This window comes from Halichoeres trimaculatus, unplaced genomic scaffold, assembly GCF_033239565.1.
Source record: "Halichoeres trimaculatus isolate MK-OKI-2021-1 unplaced genomic scaffold, fHalTri1.1 fHalTri1_scaffold_5, whole genome shotgun sequence".
NCBI classification, from domain to species: Eukaryota; Metazoa; Chordata; class Actinopteri; order Labriformes; family Labridae; genus Halichoeres; species Halichoeres trimaculatus.
The window spans coordinates 1,175,575-1,198,660 of NW_027437183.1; the positions used below are offsets into that span (position 1 = coordinate 1,175,575).

Sequence of the window (23,086 nt, forward strand, 5' to 3'; positions counted from 1 at the left end):
TGTTTTAGTTTTTAGCTCAAGTTTTAGCCTTGAGCTTGTGTTTTAGACTTTACCTCATGTTTTACTCTTAAGCTTATGACTTAGTCTTTAGCTAGTGTTTTAGTTTTTTCCCATGTGTTTTAGCCTTTTGCTCCTGTTTAAGTCTTTCGCTCATGTTGTAGCCTTAAGCTAATGTTTGAGTCTTTAGCTCACCTTCTACCCTTAGCTCATATTCATGTCATTAGCTCGAGTTTTAAGCTTGTGTTTTAGCCTTTAGCTTGTGTTTTGGTCCTTAGCTAGTGTTTTAGTATTTTAGCTCATGTTTTAGCCTTTAGCTCAAGTTTAAGTCTTTAGCTCACGTTTTACTCTTAGCTCGTGTTTTAGCCTTTAGCTTGTGATTTTAGCTAGTGTTTCAGTTCTTAGCTAGTGTTTTAATTTTTAGCTTGTGTTTAGCCTTTAGCTTGTGTTTTAATTTTGAAGCTTGTGTTCATTTTTTAGCTTGTGTTTAGCCTTTAGCTTATGCTTAAGCCTTTAGCTTGTGTTATCTCATGTTTAACTCTTTAGCTAGTGCTTTAGCCTTAAGCTCAGGTTTTACCCTTAGCTCATGTTTAAGTCCTTAGCTAGTGTTTAACTTTTTAAGCTTGTGTTTAGCCTTGAGCTTATGTTTTAGCCTTTAGCTCGTGATATAGCCTTTAGCTCGTGATATCCTTTAGCTAGTGTAAGCACATGTTTTACCCTTAGCTCGTGTTTTAGCCTTAAGCTCATGTTTTAGCCTTTAGCTCAGGTTTTACCCTTAGCTAATGTTGTAGTCCTTAGCTAGTGTTTTAACTTTTAAGCTTGTGTTTAGCCTTGAGCTTATGTTTTAGCCTTTAGCTCGTGATATAGCCTTGAGCTTATGCTTTAGCCTTTAGCTAGTGTTAGCTCATGTTTTACACTTTAGCTAGTGTTTTAGCCTTTAGCTTATGTTTTAGCCTTTAGCTTGTGATATAGCCTTGAGCTTATGCTTTAGCCTTTAGCTAGTGTTAGCTCATGTTTTACACTTTAGCTAGTGTTTTAGCCTTTAGCTTGGGTTTAAGCCTTTAGCTCATGTTTTAGCCTTAAGCTCATGTTTTAGCCTTTAGCTTGTGTTATAGCCTTTACCATGTGTTAGCTCATGTTTTACTCTTTAGCTAGTGTTTTAGCCTTTACCTCAGGTTTTACCCTTAGCTCATGTTTTAATCCTTAGCTAGTGTTTTAATTTTTAAGCTTGTGTTTAGCCTTGAGCTTATGTTTGAGCCTTTAGCTCGTGTTAGCTCATGTCTTACCCTTTGGCTTGTGTTTTAGCCTTTAGCTCATGTTTTAGCCTTTAGCTCAGTTTTAAGCCTTTAGCTCATGTGTTAGCCTTTAGCTTGTGTTCTATCTCTCTCCTGTTTCTCTTTCTTCTGCTCTTCTGTCCTTTTTCTGTCTGACAGTTAGGCTCCAGTGTCCACCATCACTACAAAATTAATCACAGAAATTGTTTTCAGCAGAGAAAAACACAGATCTCTCTTCTTTCTGATAAACTTCATTAGCTACCATGGTGTCGTCATGGAGACTTAGACGTGCTGTAAATTAATTCAGTCCTCCTCAACCTGATCAGGAAGTTAAGAAGTAGCATTTAGGAATCACCTTTATTGGTGCTGATAATCTCATTTTAAAGTGTGGATTAGGATCAGGCAGATTTCTGCCCTTTCACACACAAGTTTCTAATTTTCTAAGAAGAAATAAAAACTTATTTGTAGAGATTTTCTCAAAAGTTTATTTCCATTTTTGAACAGCAGAGCAGCCGTCTGTCTCTGTACACACAGGTTAGTAAAAAACAAAAAAAGAACAGTTTCCTCAAACATTCAAATGATATTGCATCAAAGTTTTTCTTTTTGCATTGAGAGTAAACAAAGCATCCTTCCTCAGAGTTCATTCAGAGTCTGTTCGTCTCCTCTGAAGCTCCTTTTCTCTCCTCCTGAAGGAGTGGTTATGATGAAGACACTTCAAATTAAAAAACAATCTCAGAAACAGGATAAACCCACAGACCGAACACTGAACAGGAAGACGAGGAAACTTTGAGACGAAGGCGACCAGAGGTTAACCAAAACCAGAAAACTTTAACAATGACCTCCAAGGATGCTTGACCTGTCCAAGTAATTTGAGAGTCAGACTGCAGCTCTTTTTTTCCTCTTTCAAGCTTCACACAGTTTGTTAATGATCCACTGAAAATCATAAAAAATCTCTGGAATGACAAAATGTGAATTACCGTAAAACTTGGAGTAGAGGAAACACTTTTATCAACATTTTTTAGAACATCTGAAAATGAGCTGCACCCCAAAAACTGGTGCACCAGAATTAAATCTGGAGAGTTATTCTGTTGTTAAGTGGTATTTTGCCCAGAAGGTGGCGCTCTAAGAAGGAAGCAACTGGTGCAGTGCAGGAGACGTAAGCCCCGTTTCCGTCACAACTGGTGTGAATCTCTTGTTGAAATGAAACTGTGTCACATTTTTCTTCTTTGTTGGATTTATTAGGTGGGTAAACTGTGTAGCGCTGCCATGGCGTCATGCTAATACCTAGCTGACGCAGCATCCAGCTTACACGCCACCTACCAAGAAGGGCACGGTTGGCTGTGGAAACACAAACTGCATCAGGCTTTATTGATCCGTACTGGACCAAACTGTACTGATCTGTACCAGACCACTTGATGGAAATGGGCTTTAGAAATGTGAACTGATTTTGAACTGAGGTCACAATCGTGGAATTTAGGAAGAATAATGGAGGACTGTGGAGTGTTTGATTGGTTAAAAGAATCCTCAGTTTGGAGCAACAGCTGACCAGCAGGGGGGGGGATAGTGTGCCAACTGAGCTTAGGTAAAGATGATGCCAAAAGGAGCTACACATCTGCACATTTCTGAGCACTACATGGAAGTTAGTGAATCCCCCAAAAACAGACATTTGTGTCACCTCTACTCCAGGTGTTACGGTAATTCTTAATCCTAACGTTTATGTCACTGGCGGCTTCAGGAAGTGCATCCTCAAACACATTTTGCCGCTAACGCCAAAAATACTGCATAGATAACAAAAACATGAGACGTGTGAAATAAAACATAAAGATCAAATAATTAAATACTTCTACACATACAGTGGTTTTAAAAGTGTTTCAAAGTTGTGCTGGTGCACGCTCTCCACGTGCGTGATTGTAACCACGTTTTTTAAAATACATGTGTGCATTAACATAAATACTGACATTTCTTCTTTACACAGTAACAGAGACTGCCTCTGACCTCCTTTAGACAAAAACTTCCTGTAACATTTAACTAAATGTGATAAAACTAAAAAACATGTGAAGTGTTTTTGAAACGTGAGGTTTCAGCTGATTAATACTCCAACTTCCTTCATCCTGTCAAAAACAAATAAAATCAAACAAAACAGCTCCTCGTTTCTCTCTAGTGATTTCTTTCTGACGCAGACGGTTCCTGTTTGACTCTTCAACGTCGTCCAAACCACCAAAGGTCAAATGTCTGAGACAGAGAACATGAGAAACAGTCAAACCTTCAGTCTGACTTTAAAAAGGGTTAACACTGTTGGGTAGAGCTCACAGTAAAACTGAAGCTACAGTAAAGTAAGTGCTGCAGTGTGAAGGTTACGTGGTTATAAAACCAGGGATTGAGGGTGAAAGAGGACAGATACTGATTTTACTCAAGCACAGTCTGCAACTCTGTGGAAAACAAAACCGCTCTGACACCCTGTAATGAACGGGAAACAAACGTTTGTTTACAGCGCCTGCTCCTCTTGTAATCAGCTGATGTGATTTGATCCAAATAAAACGCTAAAATTAGACAAAGTCAACTTTTCCATCCCCTGGTTTGGACAAATGAAACTCTGTCTGCAGGAACAGATTCAGTGTTTGACGAATCATCGAGCTCCTGTTTGTTTTTATTACATTTAAGCACTTAAACAGAAATGTAATAAACTTAAAGCAACAAACGACACAAGCTCTTTCAGCTGTTGTTTTCTATCAGTCAGCTAACTTTGTGATCTGGTTTCTCTCTCTAATCTGGATCCAGGTCGACCTCTGAAAGGTTAAAGGTCAGTTTTAAAAATCAAAAAGTGCTGAACTTGATTTAAAATAAACTTTGATGGGTTTAACATCACTTTGTTTCTCATGCTCTCTGCCTCCTTCCTCCTCTGCTGGTTTTGTGCTCTCGGCCTCGGTAGGCACCGATTGGTTGGTTAAACGTTACTGGTTCTGCTCTTGCCCTTAGCCCCGCCCCCTGGGCTACCTTTGCCCTCTGACTTCCTGCCAGGTGAGCTCTGACAGGCAGACAGTTTGACGGCGGATCCTGATGGAGCGCCGCTGTTGTTGTTGTGATTGGTGTTCCCGCTCAGCGTCTCCATGATGGAGCGAAACGCTCCGAACGGTCGCTTGCTCTCAGAGCTTCCTGTTGGAGTCCTCTCCTTCCCATGATGCACCTTGGTCTGCTCCGCCTCCTGAGTGGAGCTCTTGTGCACCTGCTCGTCGAAGGTGACCCTCAGTTTGAGGTTCTGGGAGGTCTTCCTGCGAGACGAGGGCGACTTCAGGGCGCTCTTCGGGCTTGTTGCGACTTTCTGGCCGTTGGCGTCGTGGAGGTCACCGGAAGCGTCCGCCGTTTTGGCGTCTGCGGCCTCAGGGTCACTGGAGGTGGGGGAGGGGTTATAGCCGATGCTGTCCACTGACTTGGACCCGCTGAGGGTGAACGCCAGCTTCCTGTCGGCGGTGGAGGCAGAGGCGGAGGCGGGGAGGTGCTTCCTCATCATCAGGTTGAGGTGGTTGGACGCCGGCTCCTCCTCTGTGATTGGCAGGTGTGACGGCCTATCAGGGCGCTGAGCGTTTGGAGCGCCCTGACCTTTCCCTTCCTCTGGCGGGTAACCGTCTGTGTCAGATTCGCTCAGCGAGCGCTGCATGATCTGCTTCAGCCTCGCCAGCTTCAGCTCACTCCTCTCCACCAGCCCCGGCCGGCGGGCGCCAGGGGCCCCGGGGCCACAGGGGCCGTCCCTGCTGAGGCTGCCCGCAGGGGGCAGCCTCTCCCTGGGGCACAGCGAGTCCGACATGTCCTTCCCCAGCAGCTGACGCAGCACCGAGTCTGGACCCGTCCCAGCCTGACGAACCATCCAGTGACCGTCACCTGGAGTCCCCTCCGCTGTCAGCAACATCTCAGGCCACGCCTCCACAGAGGGCTGATGGGAACTGGAGTCCAGGGAAAGAGACAGAGATAATCTTTTATTACTGTGAATAAATAATAAATCATCCCTTCACAGCAGTAACACTCAGCTCTGAGGATGTAACATATGGAGCAGTGAGAGTGCCAAATTACAAAAATAAATCTATAAAGGAAAAAAATAAATAATATAAGAATCTATAAAAGAATACATGAATTAATAAAAATTAATAAAAAAATGAATAAGAATTTATAAATAAATTAAATTAGAATCTATAAAATAGTATAAAAATGAATAAATAAAGTATATAATAATCTATAAAAGAATAATTAAAATAATAAACCAATAAATAAATTATATAAGCATCTATAAAAGAAAAAAAAAATGAACCAATAAATAAATTTTATAAGAATCTATAAAAGAATTAAAAAATGAATTAATAAATAAATTATATAAAAATCTATAAGATTAAAAAATGAATTATATATAAATATATATATATATAAATATATATATATATATATATATATATATATATATATATATATATATATATATAATGAATAATATAAGAATTTATAAAAGAATAAAAATTGAATTAATAAAGTATATACTTATCTATTAAAGAATAATTAAAAAAATGAACCAATAAATAGATAACATAAGAATCTATAAAATAATTAAAAAATGAATAAATAAATAAATTATATAAGAATCCATTAAAGAAAAGGCTAATAAAAGTATAAATATACAGACAAATCAAAAAATAGAAAAGTGCTTAATAAAAAAAAAAATAAATAAATAAATAAAGAAAGAAAGTTGCTATATAAAGTGATATTAATCAAAAAATAAACCCCTTAAAAGTATAAATATAAACAGGAATAAATAAAAGTATTCAGATCACAATATACGCAGAAAAATATGATATATATACATATGTAATATCTCTCTTTCTTTCTTTCTTTCTTTCTTTCTTCATTTACTTATTAATTTATTTATTAAGCACTTATCTATGTATTTTTTTGATTTTTCTTTATATTGCTGTTTTTTTATTAGCCTTTTCTTTTGTGGGTTCTTTTCTTATATAATTTATTTATTTATTTATTCTTTTAGAGATTTATTTTTGTAATTTGGCAATTTCACTATTCTATAGTCAGCCCCTAGTTTTTAATTTTTCGTGTCCCGTCTTGTCGTGGTGTGTGGTGTGGCGTGTTACCTGGGGGACCTGGAAGGCGTGCCCTCGGCCTTGTTGGGGTCCATCAGCCTCTGTAGTTGTTTCTGCAGCACCATCCTGTCTGCAGCCTGTCTGCACGGCAAACAACAGAAACACAAACAGGATCAATCACAGTGAGTAGTGCTGCAGGTCGGCCAGCAGGGGGCGTGTGTGAGCAGCTCTTATTGTCATTAAAGGAAAGACTGATGAATTCTGCTCAGTGAATCAACAGGAAGTTATCATGAGGTAAAAACTGTAACTTACTCGTTGAGCTGTTTGGTCAGTTTGACGACCTGCGACGCCAACGACATGCAGGTTTCCACGACGACCAGGTAGCGAGCACAGGTGGTGTGTCCCTGCCGCTCGGCACTCTGGGAAGGCCGCTCCCCCTGCTGGTTCTGGACGGTGACGTTAGAGCCGTACTCCACCAGAGTCTGAACACGGAGACAGAAACCATCAGAGATCTGACTTTAAAAACAGACTTCATGATTTTATAATCAAAAATAAAAACATAATTCTTTATGTTTTTGCTCTTGTATCAGTCTCTCCTCTCACTCCTGAAACTTTGCTCCATGCAGGAAAAAAAGCAGCAACTTTATCCAACACGTATCACTAACTATCAGGGGTTTTGATTGTCGGCCGGGCTCGCCAACAGGAAGCAGACAAGACTGATAACATCCGCCCCTCGTACAGACGGGTTCACCACTTTACAGCAGTAAAAACCACTCGGCTACAGCTGCAGGAAAACAAACCTCAGGCTGGGAAATCAACTCAGTGATAAATTAAACTGAGCACGGAGCAGAGAGGAAAATTACAGGTGTAGAAACGATCTTTCTCTAAGAGTTTAACCACATTTTAGGAACAGATATGACACTATTAAAACCACGTCCCTAATACCTCGTCTGACTGAATAACTTCAGTATTTATCAGAGTGCACTGCTTTAAAAACAACTGAATACATGACAAAATGTAAACTTCAAGTTTTGTAAAGTATGTGTGGACGCTTCAAGGATTTTCTGAGTCTAGACGTCAGCTTCCATAAATTTATACCTTAAAAATCCAAGAAAAATGTAGGAGTGGGAGAAAAAGATCAATGTATCAAAGTATCTGGATTTGTTTGTGTAATGATTTTAAATTGTGCTTTTTTTGTTTAAAACTTTTTTTTTAGATTGAAATACTTTATTTTAGTCTTTGTTTATAAGTTTGGTTTGAAAAAAAGTTGAGATGTCAGATCTCCTGAATAAATCCTAAAACTGATGATGGGCATTTTTTGGGAAAGAATAGCTACTGATATCGTCCGTAGACATCATCATCATTGCACTTTTTCACATGGTCTGGAGTTAAATAAGCAAACTAAGAATTGCAAGAATCAGAAACTAAACTAAACTAAAAAATAAAAGACGGAAATATCAAAGAATCGTAATTCAAATCCAATCAGCAGCCCAAAAATCGTAAAAGAATCAAATCAGGAGAAAAGCATAGCATCCCAGCCCTTATAAAATAAAATCTAAAAAAAAGAAAAAAAAAACTTTTTTTCAGCTTTTTTACACTGATGAAACTATCAAAAAATCAACTGCTTTTTTAATTTGGTGAAATTACAACAAATAAAACAAAAAGTTTCAGAATAAAAAAAAAAAATGAACCACTTTAATATTTTCCTCTTTAGATGCAACTTAACTTTGAGAGTCACATCCTTTGACAGTGAACCACAGCTGTCTGAGTGAAAACAGAGCAAAGCAGAGACTGATTGGTTTGTTGAATGATGAAGCAGTAAACTGTACCTGTATGCAGGTGAGGTGTCCGTACTGAGCAGCTACATGAACCGCTGTGTTCCCGTTCTGATCCACTTCATCCAGAGAGATGGCCTGTTCCTGCATGAACTGAAGCAGCCACAGCAGCACTTTCTCCTGCAGACACAGACAAGGAGATGGACAGAGTTTTATACATTGCTTAAAAAAAGAGAGAGAGAAAAAAGTGAACAAAAAAAATGATTCAGAACTAAAATACATCATGCTTAAGAGCAAAATAACTCTTGATTTTAAACAATGCCACCTTAAAGACTGAGACTTCAGCAAAAGTCCTTCAAACACTTGGATCGTTACGGTCTGGAAAAGGCTGAAAGCTAAAACTCAGGTGTTCAGTTCTGTGTGTTATCACGCTGGGCTGGGACGATACACTATTTTCATGATTTGATTCTTTTTCAATTTTTGTTTTGCTTCTTTAACACCAGACCATGGGAAAAAGTTAAATGATGATGATAATGCTGTTGCCTGTTATAATGCTGTAATGTTGCTAAGCACCGCCCTGTTGGTTGTGGCTGCCTGTTGCAGCAGCTCTCTCTTCTTTGTCCATTTCTTGTAATTTTTTTTGTCTCTTTTTCGTCATCTCTGTATTTGGAGTGGATCATTACTTTGTATGGTTCATTGTCGGTCATGGACTCCAAACTTTTTGTGTCTTCAGTGATATTTTTACTACTTTTTCTCCTGTGTTTGTCTGGAGATCCTACATGTAACCATGGCTGCATTGTTTACATGTGAAATCAGCTGTTAGCAGCCTGTAGCATGTCAATGCTAACTGGTGCTAGGCCGGATGTTTCCCCACAAGCTGAGGAGAAGGAGGTGAGGACGACGTGCTGGTTCTCAGGTGTGAGCTAAGAAGTGACGACATGGACCTGTCCTTCCATCCATCGTTATTGGGAACGTAAGATCTATCTCCAATAAGATGGACGAGCTAGCTGTGCTAACCCAGCAACAGAGGGAATACCAGAGGGCAGAGTAGCATCATGCTATTCACAGACATGGCTAACAGAGCTAACATCAGACACAAACGTCACATGTGAAGAGCTTCACCTGCTGTGAGCAGACAGGATCCAGGAGACAGAGACTGAACAGACTGCTGAAGAAGCTCAGTCCTGGACCCTGTGGAGGTGGAGGCTGGCTGACTGGACAATGATGGACAAGCTGTCAGCATCTATTTTCTTATGGAGCTTTTTACACTTTCTATACACTTTCTTACTTTGGTTTTCTTGATTGCTGCTGTGACTTCAATTTCGTTGTACTTGTTACAAATGACAATTGAGTTCTATTCTATTCTATTCTAATGTCTACAGACCAGCAGCCGTTGTCCTCCAATCGTTGTCTTTGTAATATTTGTTGACACAAACTTGTCAACAAGTTTGAAGCACAGTAGCCGGCAATTGTTTTATTTATTTTTATTAATTTTATTTTGCTTCTTCTGTGTTTATATTCATTTTAAATTTGTTTTATGTCTTTTATATTGCTCCTTGTCCTTGACAAATTCATTTTACTTATGTTTTATGTCTATTCCTTTGTCTTGTATCTTATTCACTCTCTTGTACAGCACTTTGTTTTAACTATGGTTGTTTTTTAAAGTGCTTAACAAATAAAGTTGGATTGGAAGTGTTTTGATTGGTCAGATGTTCACTTGTTGCAAGCAAAACTTTGGAAAAATCAACTTTGGTCCAAAAAAATATAAGCCACAATTTTGCTCAGCGAAAGAATGTTGCTGGTGTGAAAGCTTGTAAAAAATAATGCGAGAAATATTTGCACGAAAAATACAGGTCTGGTGTGCAAAGGGCTTTAATCAGGAGCCGTAGTTTCCCATAAGATGCACGTCACAAGTCAGAGAGGAAAATTTCGCCCTCTGCTGGAGAAAAGAGGGAACTGTTTTCCAATCCAGTTTAAAAACAAAGACTAAAATGAAGGATTTGAACTTGGAAAAAACAAAATTTTTAACAAAGAATCCCAAATTTGATACTGCCAAAAAAGAAATCCAGATATATGGTATTTAGATTATTTTTTTTGTTACCTGTCCGTAGCGGGCGGCGTAGTGGATCAGACTGGGATGCTCTCTGGTGCAGCTCAGCTCTGCAATGGCCTCGGTCTCACTCACCATCCACCTCACACACTCCAGATGACCGTTCTGAAAAACACACACACATACACACACATGTTCAGTAACGTGTTTCACTCAGGACCAGGTGGCTGAAAATCTTTTGCTCCATTAATCTGAGCGAATAAACAAGCGGTCTGCTGATAAGAGCCAATCAGGACTCCAGATAAACACACTTCCTGTCTGGCAGCCAATCAAGACGCTGGTTTCCACAGCGAGGCAGACAAAACAAGACTGTCGAGTATTTACGGCGTTCGCTTTCCTCTGATTCAACACGGAGTCGTTTCAGATCCTCCATCTTAATGCATGATGACCTCACTGACCAGCTGCCAACAGCCAATCAAATCCCTCCATGAGCGTCTGAGTCCACGGAGAGTTTCCCCTTAAAACTCTGCACACTTTGCAGGGTGGAGAAGTGTGTTTGAGGCCTCACACACACGCTCACACACACGCTCACACACACTGACCTTGACGCCCAGCCCGGCGGGGGTGAGCTGCTGGTTGTTGCGTTCGTTCAGGCTGTCCTCCCCCATCAGGGAGGTGAGGTGCTGCAGACAGTCGGCGTGGCCCTGAGACGCCGAGATGTGCAGCAGGTTGTTCCCGTCTTCGTCTCTGAGCAGCTCCAGGTTATCAGCCGCCAGGTGGGGCTGCAGGAGGCGCAGGAGGAGCAGGAGGAGGAGGTGATTAATCATGAGGTAAAAACAGAAAAGAGGAGGAGAAAGAGGAGGTGGTGTGAACTCACCAGCAGGGAGATCTGCCCCTCTCGGACGATGTTGAAGATGTTCTGGTTCTTCTTGGTCTCCTCGTCCACCTCCCCTCCTGCTCCTCCGCCTCCTCCAAACCCCCTGGGTCCACTGCTGCCTCCTGATCCAGGAGTCCAGGGTTTGGAGGCCTCCTGCCTGCTCATGCTGCTCCCAGGCAGCGGGAACATCATCCCCGATCCTCCTGAAGACTCCACGCCGGGTCTCTGGCTCTGGGAGTCCGGGTAGACCCGGGCGGACAGCAGCTTGTCTGGAAATCAAAGATGGCGTCAGATATTCAAACAGCTGATTCGGACTTCCTGTGGAGCTGAGGGAGATCTGGGTACCTGCGTCAGAGAAGGAGGACAGAGAGGAGGAGCAGCTGAGGAGTCCAGACGGGAGCAGGTCAGACTGGTAGCTTCCTCCTGCAGGAGACCGGTGGAGGTGGTGCAGGTCTGGGTCCATGGACTTGGACTTCCTTAGGTCAGACCACTTCACCGGGGACAGGACGCAGTACTGAGGACACACAGAGACCACGTTAAGACCTGAGCGTGTGAAGTGACCAGCTGTGACTGGATCTGAGGGGTACCTGGGTCTGTGAGCCGCTGCTGCCCAGACTCAGGGGCTCGTTGTGGGCTAATGAGGACCCCTTCAGTCCGCCTCCTCTAGTCCTTTCCAGGGTCCCTCCTCCCAGGTTGCTCCCCGTCACCGATCGCTTGTCATGGGGGACGCGAGGCAGCGTGGACATCTGCTGGCTGGACTTGATGTAAGGCACGTCCAGGATCTCGTCCATGTCCAGGTCGTAGTGCTCCAGCTCGCCGAAGAGAGCCTGAGGGTTGTTCCCGCCAACGCCCCCACCGCCGCCGCCGCCGCCCAGGCTCTTCGCCTTCCCTCCAGGAGCCTCAGAGGAGGCGTGGGAGGGTTTGTCAGAGTTTGTGTCATCCTTGCTGCCCTCACCCTGCTCCCCCAGGCCCAGCCCCTGACCCTGGACTTTACCGTCAGAGTCCGAGTCGGTGGTCTCTGGTTGGTGTTTGAGGGGGGAGACCCTCTTCACCGGTCTGAACTTACTGTGGACCTCAGCCAGTCCTGTGGGTTTGATTCCCCCGCCGCTGTGCGAGGACACGCCTCGGCTCCAGTTGATGGCCGGAGCTGACGGAGGAGAAGGAGAGAGGAGATCAGCTGATGGAAAACTGAATTAACCTATGGGTTCAGGGACTGGGACTGTACCTGGTCTCTCCTCGGCCTGGCCATCGCTCCTCCTGGATAACTCAGGGATGCTCTTTAGGGAGGTCACAGAGTACTGCAGGACGGTGGAGACAGAAACAGAGACGTCAGAGGAGTTCGTCCAGCGTCTGACTGAATCAGATATTTTTAGCTATTAGTTCATTAGTGGAGCAGTTTGTTCCTGTAATTACTCACAGACTGTGGAGAGCTGAACAGCTCCTTCAAACCACACAAAGATAAACTAGAAAATCTCTGATTTACCTTCGTTTCTGCAAAAGAGATGTCTGGATACCAGAGTTTTAAACCTCTGAACCAAAACAGTAAAAACTTAAAGATGCTGACACTTGTTCCATCTCGACAGGATCAACAAATAACTCCTAAACACAAAAAACTACTACCCTTTGAGCCTTTTTTTTTCAGAAACAACTGATATCTAATGTGCCGATCACAGGTGACATCCCTGTAACTCCTCTACTCTTGGTCTGTGTACAACACAACCGTGACGTGTTTAATCTCTATAAGAAGAGGAAAAGACGTTATTTGTTGACCTGTGAATGAGGAGAGTTAGGGATGTAGAGGCTGTGATGGAGAGCAGAGCAGACAGACACACACCAGGTAGAAAACAAACTGTTAAAGGCATAAATAATCAAAAACCATCAGGAACTTTTTCTTTGTAGTCCTTTGTGTCCTTCACCAGCACTCTCCGTCATAACTTTATTTCAAGTCAAGTAAAACAAAATTCACTGCTGCTCTCTCCTTTCTTTGCTAGAGAAAATATTACAGTACATCGTCATCTTCTGCAAAATCACATAGTTTAAAATACTGAACTTTATCCTTTATCTTGTTCTTCAGCACTGAAATGACTAAAGATGGGTACTAATCAGGTACTTTTTACAGGTACTGACCGAATTCTGTCTGTAGTACAGAATTGCTCAATCGTAAAGAATTTAACCTTTGTATACACCTCATTCAGAAAGAAAAGGGCCAATCTGAATGGACATTTAATCGGTTTCACAGAGGTGGAATATTCCTTTCCCCAAACTGATTGAGGTATCATGTATCCACTCAAACGGAAAGTTGTCAGGGTGTGTTCTTTCAGAGCATGCTCAGATATGACGTAAGACGCAACTAGAGACGTTCCTTAACTTTAAAAATGGCGGCGAGCCGTCAGCACTGGAGGAAAGTTTGTTTTTGATCCAAACTTTGAAAGAAATGAACATAATTTCAAGACTGGACGGACGACAAACTCGCAATACGCTTTGATAAATCTGACTATTCCGTTTGATTACAGCGGCGCATGTAGACCAGAGACTGGAATATTCCTTTCCATGTTTACTGTTGTTTTCAGAAAAGTCATTTGGAAAGATTCCATTTGGAATCGGAAAAACTCCTCATGTAACCGTGGCTAGTGTTTAGGTACCTAAATGCATCCTTGTGACTGTGAGGGAGTGGAAGAGTAGGAGATTTTCCATGCTGGACATGAACACAGCATTATAAGGATATATATTGAGAAGAAATATGTTAAAATGAAGAGATTTTATTATTAAAAAATTATATTTATTACCACAGCAAAATACAAAAAAAGTACTGAAAATTGGTACTGTTGAGGAACCAATACAGATTGTGGTACCTGGCATTGGTACTGTGTCTTTTCCAATGTGAGAGGAACCCATCCCTAATAATGACTATTGTTTTTAAGTGTGCTGTAAGGTAAAGTGTTGAGCATAACCTTTTAGACATGTTTGGGGTTTTGGTTGGATTATTTACAAATTAATGATCGTACAAATAATGTGACTTTCTAACTGGCTATTGAGGCTGGTTCATTTCTATTTAGGGGTCGTACTCAAGAATGGGATGAAACACAAAAGTTTTGTTGTGTTTTTTCCTCTCGTTACCACAGAAACAGCCATTTAGCCAAACTGAGGCCATGTCCACACGAGCCAATCTGGGAAACCTCGAATATTTTTATACTTTTAGGCTCAACATCCTCACCAAACCACAGTTTCACATCAAAAAAACGTTTTCTGAAAACTCTGCCCAAAGTGAAGATTTTGGTAAACTTCAGTTTCATGGTTTTGTGTGGACACTGTCACAGCTGAATGACGGGTTGATTCTGATTGGCTGGCACAGATTTCACATATAAGGCTTCCTATTTATGGAAGATAATATAAACTCCCTGATAGTGGAGTTAATTTTATCGTCCATGTAGTGTCAGATCACAGCAGAAGTGATTTAGAGTTCCCTCTCTCATAAATCAGGTCAATACCTTGTTTTTTTTTTAATCTAACAGACTAAATAGCCTAAATGTTATTTATCCAATTTTCATGATCAGATGTCGTTTGTTTATCGTTGGGTTGACATTTCTTTCGATTTCTCCTTGCACAACTTATCTGTGCGCAAAAGAGCACATGACCTTTAGCACACGGCGAATGTTCAGCCCCAACGCGTTCACAGACACACAAACGCACATTTTTTTTCTTTTCTTTCTTTTTTTTTTCATTGCTAGGCGCTGCCTGTTGCAGCAGCTCTCTCTTCTTTGTCCGTTTCTTGTAATTTTTTTCGTCTCTTTTTCGTCATCTTTGTATTTGGAGTGGATCATTACTTTGTTTGGCTCATTTGTTGGTCATGGACACCAAACTGATTTTGTCTTCAGTGATATTTTTACTACTTTTCTCCTGTGTTTGTCTGGAGATCCTACATGTAACCATGGCTGCATTGTTTACATGTGAAATCAGGTGTTAGCAGCCTGTAGCATGTCAATGCTAACTGGTGCAAGGCCGGATGTTTCCCACAAGGTGAGGAGAAGGAGGTGAGGACGACGTGCTGGTTCTCAGGTGTGAGCTAAGAAGTGACGACATGGACCTGTCCTTCCATCCATCGTTATTGGGAACGTAAGATCTATCTCCAATAAGATGGACGAGCTAGCTGTGCTAACCCAGCAACAGAGGGAATACCAGAGGGCAGAGTAGCATCATGCTATTCACAGACATGGCTAACAGACAAGCTGTCAGCATCTATTTTCTTATGGAGCTTTTTACACTTTCTTACTTTGGTTTTCTTGATTGCCCGCTGTGACTCCTGAATTTCCCCTCGGGGATAAATAAAGTATTTTCTATTTCTATTTCTATTTTCTATGTCTATTTACACAAACAGACAAGCTCATTCTGTATAGTGGACAGAGCGCTTAGAAAACCACCACAATCAACACGTCCCAATGCTTCCTTTGGCAGCGTCACCGCCCTCCCAGGGCTGTTAACCGTGGAAGACCACCGTATGGTGTCTGTAGACGAAAGTATTTTTAAAAAATAATGAGGGGGAATATTAGTTTTTGAAAATGCCTGACTACGTGTGGGCAAACTTTTGAAAATGGCCTCCAGAGTGTTTTTTTCTGAAACACTGCAGACACCTTTGCCGTGAACAGTAATCTGGCTTTTTCAGTGAAAACGCTGACATCACGCTACACTTCTTGCATTCAGGAGTCCAGCAGTCGAACAGTCCCGTTGTTAGGATGGTGGTGATCTACCGTGTTGAGCTTGTGCTGCTCAATCTGCTGAATCTGTGACCGTCTTTAACTAAATGAGCATCTGTTGCTCCACTTTTTAACTTAGCATTCACCAACACACCAGATGATCGGCTCAACTCTACTTCAGAGGAGATCTACCAGAAGCTGCTTCTGGACAAGACAGTTATAGCTCCACCTACAGGCCTGGCATGCTCACTACTGCAAAACGTTGTCATATAAACATGGCCTTCAGTGTTTTTTTGTCTTGTGAACAATAACTTACAATGAAACAGTTCCTTTGCTATCCTCAAACGCTGTGTAATAAAAGATTACTAAAGGTAACTAAAGGCAAAAAAATATTTTTGTTTTTCACTGACTACTGAATCGTCGGAGAAGTCGATCTCGTCCAGGTCCAGGTATTCAGGAGCCTCCATCTTCACACCTCATCATCAGCTTCACCAGCAGCTGCACACAAACACAAGAAACACGCGTTCAAGAATCAAGAGGAAGTTAGTCCAACACTGGAACGCTGGATATGGAAAATATCTCAGGAAACGTACATTATTATTATCATCAGAGATAACACAGAGCAGGATGCTGAGCACACAGTGAGTTTCTTTTTCTCTTTACAGCTGTTTGAAGAGGAACTTTGTTAAATCTGGAACATTTAGCTCATTATAACCTCTGTTTGTCCCCTCTTCTGCTGCAGCATTAGATCCATTAATACGATGAACGTTTCACTGATTTGAAGCAGAAATCAAACACAGGAAGTGGCTGCAGGAAGCTGAGAACAGTTGTGTTGAACCATGGAGTTAAAGTGTTTCTCTGAGCGACAAACTGAACAGATCTACGTCTCCTCTCAGCTCTCAAAGGGTCACTGTACGGCCTGTCGTTTGAAGAACATCAAATCCTGGGTAATACCGGAGGTTTCCAACACTGTAAAGCTGAAAGTGTCAGCTCCACAAAGTGCCTGAGCTGTTATGATCAAAGGCAACAAACAGCAGGATTATCAGGGCTAATCGGAGAGCAGCGTGACCCACAGAGCGCTGAGATTTAAAGACACAGAGCACAACATCCAGCTGGACCCAGGAACCCACTTAATGGTTTTATAACACTTATCATCTTCATAATTTTTAATAATCAGATTAAAGACTTTTTACTGCACTGACAGAATCAAAAGAAGGACAACACAATCACTCCCCAAAAGTGAAGACGAACACTTACATCTGAACTGGGAAGTGTGGAGTGGGAATGACATCATCTCTGGGTTAAAAGTTGCCGAGTTGGAAAAACTTTCCACAACTGCAATATTTCTGTATATAAACATTGAACAATATTACGTATACCGCTTATTTATTACGACAAACTCGAGTCAAAAATGCTAAAATAAACAGAATATAACAGGGCTGCCCTTTGTCACCGATTCTGTTCATAACTTCTATGGACAGAATTTCTAGGCGCAGCCAGGGTGTCGAGGGGGTCCGGTTTGGTGACCTCAGGATTGGATCACTGCTTTCTGCAGACGATGTGGTCCTGTTGGCTTCATCAAGCTGTGACCTTCAACTCTCTCTGGATCAGTCGAGTGTGAAGTGGCTGGGATGAGAATCAGCACCTCCAAATCCGAGTCCATGGTCCTCAGCCGGAAAAGGGTGAACTGCCCTCTCCAGGTCGAGGAGGAGATCCACTGATCTGTTGTGGACCTGTCCAGGTCTGTTTACCGGTCGATCTTCGTTCCCACCCTCACCTATGGTCATGAGCTTTGGGTAGTGACCAAAAGAACAAGATCGCGGGTACAAGCGGCCGAAATGAGCTTCCTCCGTAGGGTGGCCGGGCTCTCCCTTAGAGATAGGGTGAGAAGCTCGGCTATCCAGGAGGAGCTCGGAGTAGAGCCGCTGCTCCTCTGCGTTGAGAGGAGCCAGATGAGGTGGCTCGGGCATCTGATGAGGATGCCTCCTGAACACCTCCCTGGTGAGGTGTTCAGGGCACGTCCCACCGGGAAGAGACCCAGGACATGCTGGAGAGACTACATCTCTCGGCTGGCCTGGGAACGTCTCGAGATCCCCCGAGAAGAGCTGACGAAATAGCTAGGGAGAGGGAAGTCTTGGCTTCCCTGCTTAGGCTGCTGCCCCCGCGACCCGACCCCGGATAAGCGTCAGAAGATGGATGGATGGCCATTTTTGATTGTACACTTAGGGGTGAGGTGGATCTGCCAACCTATCTGCCAATAATGAAATCATCAAGTTGGAGGGGTGGGCCTCAAACACCAAGGTCTGCCCATTGCTCTGCCCCTGACTGGCCAATCAGAGGGAAGGAGGCTTGCGGAGTTCAGAGCCTTAAAGAGACAATAGCTAAGACAAACTGTATCAGACAGAGGCTGATTTGAGAGTTTATAAAACACCATAGAGAAATCATGTAAAGAAACTATGGGGGCACCAGACGGACGAATTGAAGACTGATAGTTTTTTTTTTTTATTAAAGTCCTTCATTTTGGTCTTTTTTTATAAGTTGGGTTGAAAAAAAAGTTGAGATGTCAGATCCCCTGAATGAATTCTTGGGAAAACAAAGATCCTGATATAATCTGTAGACATCATCAGTTTTATTTATCTTTTTCACTTAGTTTGGTGAATTAAAATCACAAAAAATCGGAAATCAAATTAATGAACACCTCAAGAATTGTAAAAGAATCAAATTGGGACAAAAGCACATCGTCCCATCCCTACGAGAAAACAAAGCAACAGCTGATCCTACGTCAGCATGTCTGCAGGACGCCACGGAGAAGGTGACTGACTTACAGCCGGGCGGTGTCCTGAGTCAGACAGTCCAACAAACAATCAGCTGATCTGGAGTCGGTCTACTCTGCATCAGGGCCAGCTGGCTTTAAAACGAAGCGCACGGAGCTGCTACTCTCTGCACTCAGCTCATGCACTCTGTGAACTGGACCGTCAGCTAGCAGGAGGCTAACGCTGAGCAGCACTGGATGCTATCAGCAGTTGCGTGTACTGAACGTCTCCTCCACTTTGTCCTGAAATGAGCTGAAATGAAAAAGTCGTCTTTGTCTCCAAACTCCAGCTGCAACCACTACTGTTCAGCCAGCTGTTTCCTTCTTATCTCCTTCCAGTAAAACCCTCCTGCTGGTTGGACTGGTTCCAGCTCTGTTGTGTAAGTGAAGCGTGAAATGCTCCAAAGAGTCTACGAACAGCTACCTCTGAAGGAAAGGGTCGTTCCTCTGCTCGGTCCAGAGGTGTTTGTGCAGCTGTGCCGTATCACTTTCTGTTTCTCTCCTCGTGTTCATTAAACAAATAAAACAAGAGGTGTCTTTGTGTTTGGAAACAAACATCCTCTCGCCATGGTTACGTGATGTTCAGACAGCAAACTGTGCAGCCTTCGTGTGCGCGTGCAGCTGTTTTCAGACAGTGTGGGAGTGACCACACGAGCGAACGGCTCCAAATAAAACCTCTGATTGCAGCTTTGAGAAAGAGTCCGGCCTAACATCCTTGATAACAACTGCTCAGGCCCGAAAGCGGAGATCAGAAATAAAACTGAAATAAGAAGGAGGAGAACGTCTGCTTTGGCTGTTTGTATGAACAGCTGACCAGAGCGAAGCCTTCCAGAGAGCGAGGCACGAAAACAACCAGAGAGAGACTCTGGAAAAGAGACCTGAGACTAGAGACCAAGACTGGAGTTTTCAGGGGAATCAGAGAGGCTGGATCAGTCTTTCTGTGGGTGAAATTAGATCTGTGTAACTTTATATTCCTCCATGAGGTCAGGTGAGACCGCTGGAGTCCCATCAGAGAGGAGAAATCCCCCTGGAGAGAAAAGCTCTGAAGGAGTCTGGTTTTATACGTTACGTGTGGAGCAGGGTAAAAATAGAAACTTTAAAGGAGCAGTCTGTTAGGTTTCTGAAGTCCTGGTCTCAGAGGGGAGTTCTGGAGGTTTGTGGTCTGACTAAAGTCACAGTGCTGACCAACTTTTAGACAAACCAAATGCTGTCTGTCAGCTAAACGGCAAAATAAACTTGTCTTGAGAAAAGTTTCAAAGACTTCTGCAGATTCACAGACTTTTAAACAATGAATTAGTTTTTGTATGACCATCTTTTGTCTTATTCAGGGTCACAGAAGGACTGGAATCTAGTCCAGGTGTGCAAGAAGACAGGTAGACCCTGGACAAGTTGCCATGTGGTTAACCAACAGAAACAACGATCTTGCACACAGTGACACTTATGGATAATTTAGAGTCCCCAATCAACCTGATGATCATGGTTTCAGACTGAAGAAAGAAGCTAGCGAGAATATAGCTAATGAACGAATATTCCAATACTCGCAAATTATGTTTGTTTTTATTTTAACCAGTAATGAAAATAGGGTTTGTTGGTTAATTAAAGTCATTAGGTCCATCTTTTCCACTCCCATAGATGTTGTTCCCTGTGGGGCCATCAGCTCTCTGAAGCCTCCAGCGCCCACAAAACTTATTGGGAGCTCACCTCCAGTTATTAGCAAGCTAATCTTCTCCGCTCTGGTTCCGTCACAACGACGTGCTAATGGGGCTAGCAACTGACGTGATGCGAGCACATGTGGTTAAGAATTGAGGTAGTTCTTATATCACATGCAAGTTTAACGCATAAACCTGGACGTTAACTTCATCGTGTCTCATTTGTTTTGCTTTGCTTTCGGTGTAATAACAGGTTCCTAGAGGGCTGCCATAAAACAGTTGAGAAGTCGTGAGTTTCCATCCCGTTCCACTTCCATTGGAACTGTTCCGTTCCCACTTGGGCGAAAACAAAATGCTGGGTCACACTTGTAAAGCTGTGTGTGTTAAAGTTTTGTCACCAAAAGCAGCGCTTGCACAGGTGTGCCAATGACAAAATGTTACTCGAATAATGGGGTTAATGATGAGTATTCGAGTACTCGATTACTTTTACCCATCCCAACCACACAGAAAGATACTTTAGATAGATAGATAGTTGACAGATAGTTTATAAATTGATAGATAGATAGACAGAAAGATAAATAGATGGATAGATAGATAGATAGTTGATAGGTAGATAGATAGATACATAGATAGTTTGTAGATAGATAGTTGATAGATTGATAGCTAGATAGTTGATAGATAGATAGATAAATAGTAGATAGATAGATACATAGATAGATAGATAGATAGATAGATAGACGCATAGATAGTAGATATATAGATAGATACATAGATAGTTGATAGATAGAAAGTTGATAGATACATTGATAGATAGAAAGACAGATTGATAGATAGATACATACATAGATAGTTGATAGATAGACTGATAGATAGATAGATAGATAGATAGATAGATAGATAGATAGATAGATAGATAGATAGACAGATAGATAGATAGATAGATAGATAGACAGATAGACGGATAGATAGGAAATTATTTGCAATTGCAACAAGTACAACGAAATTGCAGAAGTTCTTCAGTGTCGTGCAGAATTTCTTCCTATTACTTCTGGTGTTGCTGGATTTTTGACCCTTTCAGACTTCTTTCCCCTCTCTTGTAGAAACATTTGGACTCAAAATTATTCAATTCCTGCATTTCAAATCAGAGTTATGAGCAAAATGTAAAAACTTGTGGTAAGGAACGGACTAAGATTTCTGTCAGAAGTTGGTGTTAATGTCTATAGCAGGTCCCAACAGCTAAAATGGGGATTGAACATTTTGAGACTGTCATATATGTTAAAAATGTCATTTTTAGTTTAAATTGGAGAAAAAAAAGTGCAATTTTTTTCTTATTTGATTTGTTTATAGCAAACAGCTCAAAGTTTTAAGTTTGCTAATACACATTCTTTGACTCTGCAGGTGGAGTTGTGCAACAATCTACCTCTCTTAATGTTACTCCCATCACAGGTAAGCCCTCCATCTTTTCTTATTTAATTTTTCTGTCTTTTTTTTAATTCAAAAAGTCTTAAGAAAATCTTTAAATCACTGTCTCCTTCTGGGTTTATGCAAATGTCTTACTCTTGCAGACTGACAGCCATTCACACTCCCCTTAATTGTGTCATTAATGCTTCACATAATGAAACAATCACACATGGCTGTATTCTTTCTGTTATTAATGTGACATTATTCAAAACTTTCTAAACTAGTGTCTTAAAATGGACTTCTTTTTATGTTTTAGTGATAAATTATGAGACTGTATATTCATATTTATAGACTACAGCTTAAAGCTGGCATGTAGCAGAGGTAAAGTCAGGAATAAACAAACACAGGACACCTTAATATAAAAACATCAATCATAATTATTAAGTCAAGGTGCAGCTTTAGTCATATAACCACTATTAGCCTTTTATAAGACTGGAATAAGACCAGAGGGAGACACTCACTCTTCATTTTCCTGTAAATATCAGACTCTTTGATGCTGATAGATCAGATATATCAGCACACAGACCCTTTAACAGACTTTTAAACAGCTAATAAACCAGGTTTAGGTCTTAGACTAGCTGGTTAACCCTTCATTTACTCCTAACGGCTCATTTAATCCATTCATACCTTCATCTGTAGTAACAGGGGGCTAATTAGCTCACGTTCGGCTAGCTGGCTAATCAGCATCCATAGAGGCTTACGTGAAAGCTAACCGCTAACAGGCTAACGTGGAAGCTAACAGGCTAACAGTAGGAAAATGAGGTCAGGCAGAAAGCTCAGGTACAGGCGAACCCGGCGCCCGTTACCGAGCAGTTTTCTGGTCCCGTACCGTATCAGAGTCCGGCAGCCGAGGAGGAGGCTCTGTGTCAGGGAGAGCAGACAGCTAGCCGGGCCGCTAGCTCCAAAGATCCTCAGGTCCAGGTCCTCAGATCCTCAGATCCAGCTGTTTTTCTCCTTCTGTCGCCTCGCTGTCTTGAAAAGCACAAAGACTTTGACATATGGGCATCGCAGAGATAGGGCTGAGAGGAGGGCTCACTCTGGACACATTTCAGGAAACCATATCCTTCAGAAAGGAAGGAAGGGAAGCCTAGTCTTTTTAATTCCTTAGATTTTCAGTGATAGTAGTCCATCATAACATGGACAAATAGCTTCAAAATCACGCGTTTATTATGATTTGCTGTCTTGTTATCACAGTTTAGTCACCTTTTTATAAACATAAAGTCAGATTTAGTACGCAGGAATAGTTAATATGCACAAGTAAATATCTTGTCTCTCCTCGAGACAAGTATTTTGTGCAATTTTGTAAATTTATTATAGGAACAAATCACTGTTGTGATTAATATTACTTAATTACATGAATTTCATATAGCTTTTAATTCTGTGTACAAAGTGTGATGATCATGGAATCATAACAGCTGTACAGTT

At 41.9% G+C, this 23,086-nt stretch overlaps 1 protein-coding gene across 1 annotated transcript; it reads right to left on the reverse strand.

The window, feature by feature from the left end:
• Window positions 1-1,767: 1,767 nt before the first annotated feature.
• On the reverse strand, window positions 1,768-22,666 carry sncaip (synuclein, alpha interacting protein). The gene is made up of 12 exons (XM_074671300.1): window positions 22,491-22,666; window positions 16,150-16,237; window positions 12,274-12,346; window positions 11,636-12,195; window positions 11,394-11,562; window positions 11,049-11,317; window positions 10,774-10,953; window positions 10,223-10,336; window positions 8,176-8,301; window positions 6,659-6,828; window positions 6,398-6,487; window positions 1,768-5,209 (listed from the first exon to the last, which is right to left on the reverse strand). The coding sequence occupies exons 2-12, from the start codon at window positions 16,204-16,206 to the stop codon at window positions 4,216-4,218; spliced, it is 2,802 nt and encodes a 933-aa protein (XP_074527401.1). The 5' UTR covers window positions 16,207-16,237; window positions 22,491-22,666; the 3' UTR covers window positions 1,768-4,215.
• Between the last annotated feature and the right edge of the window lie 420 nt (window positions 22,667-23,086).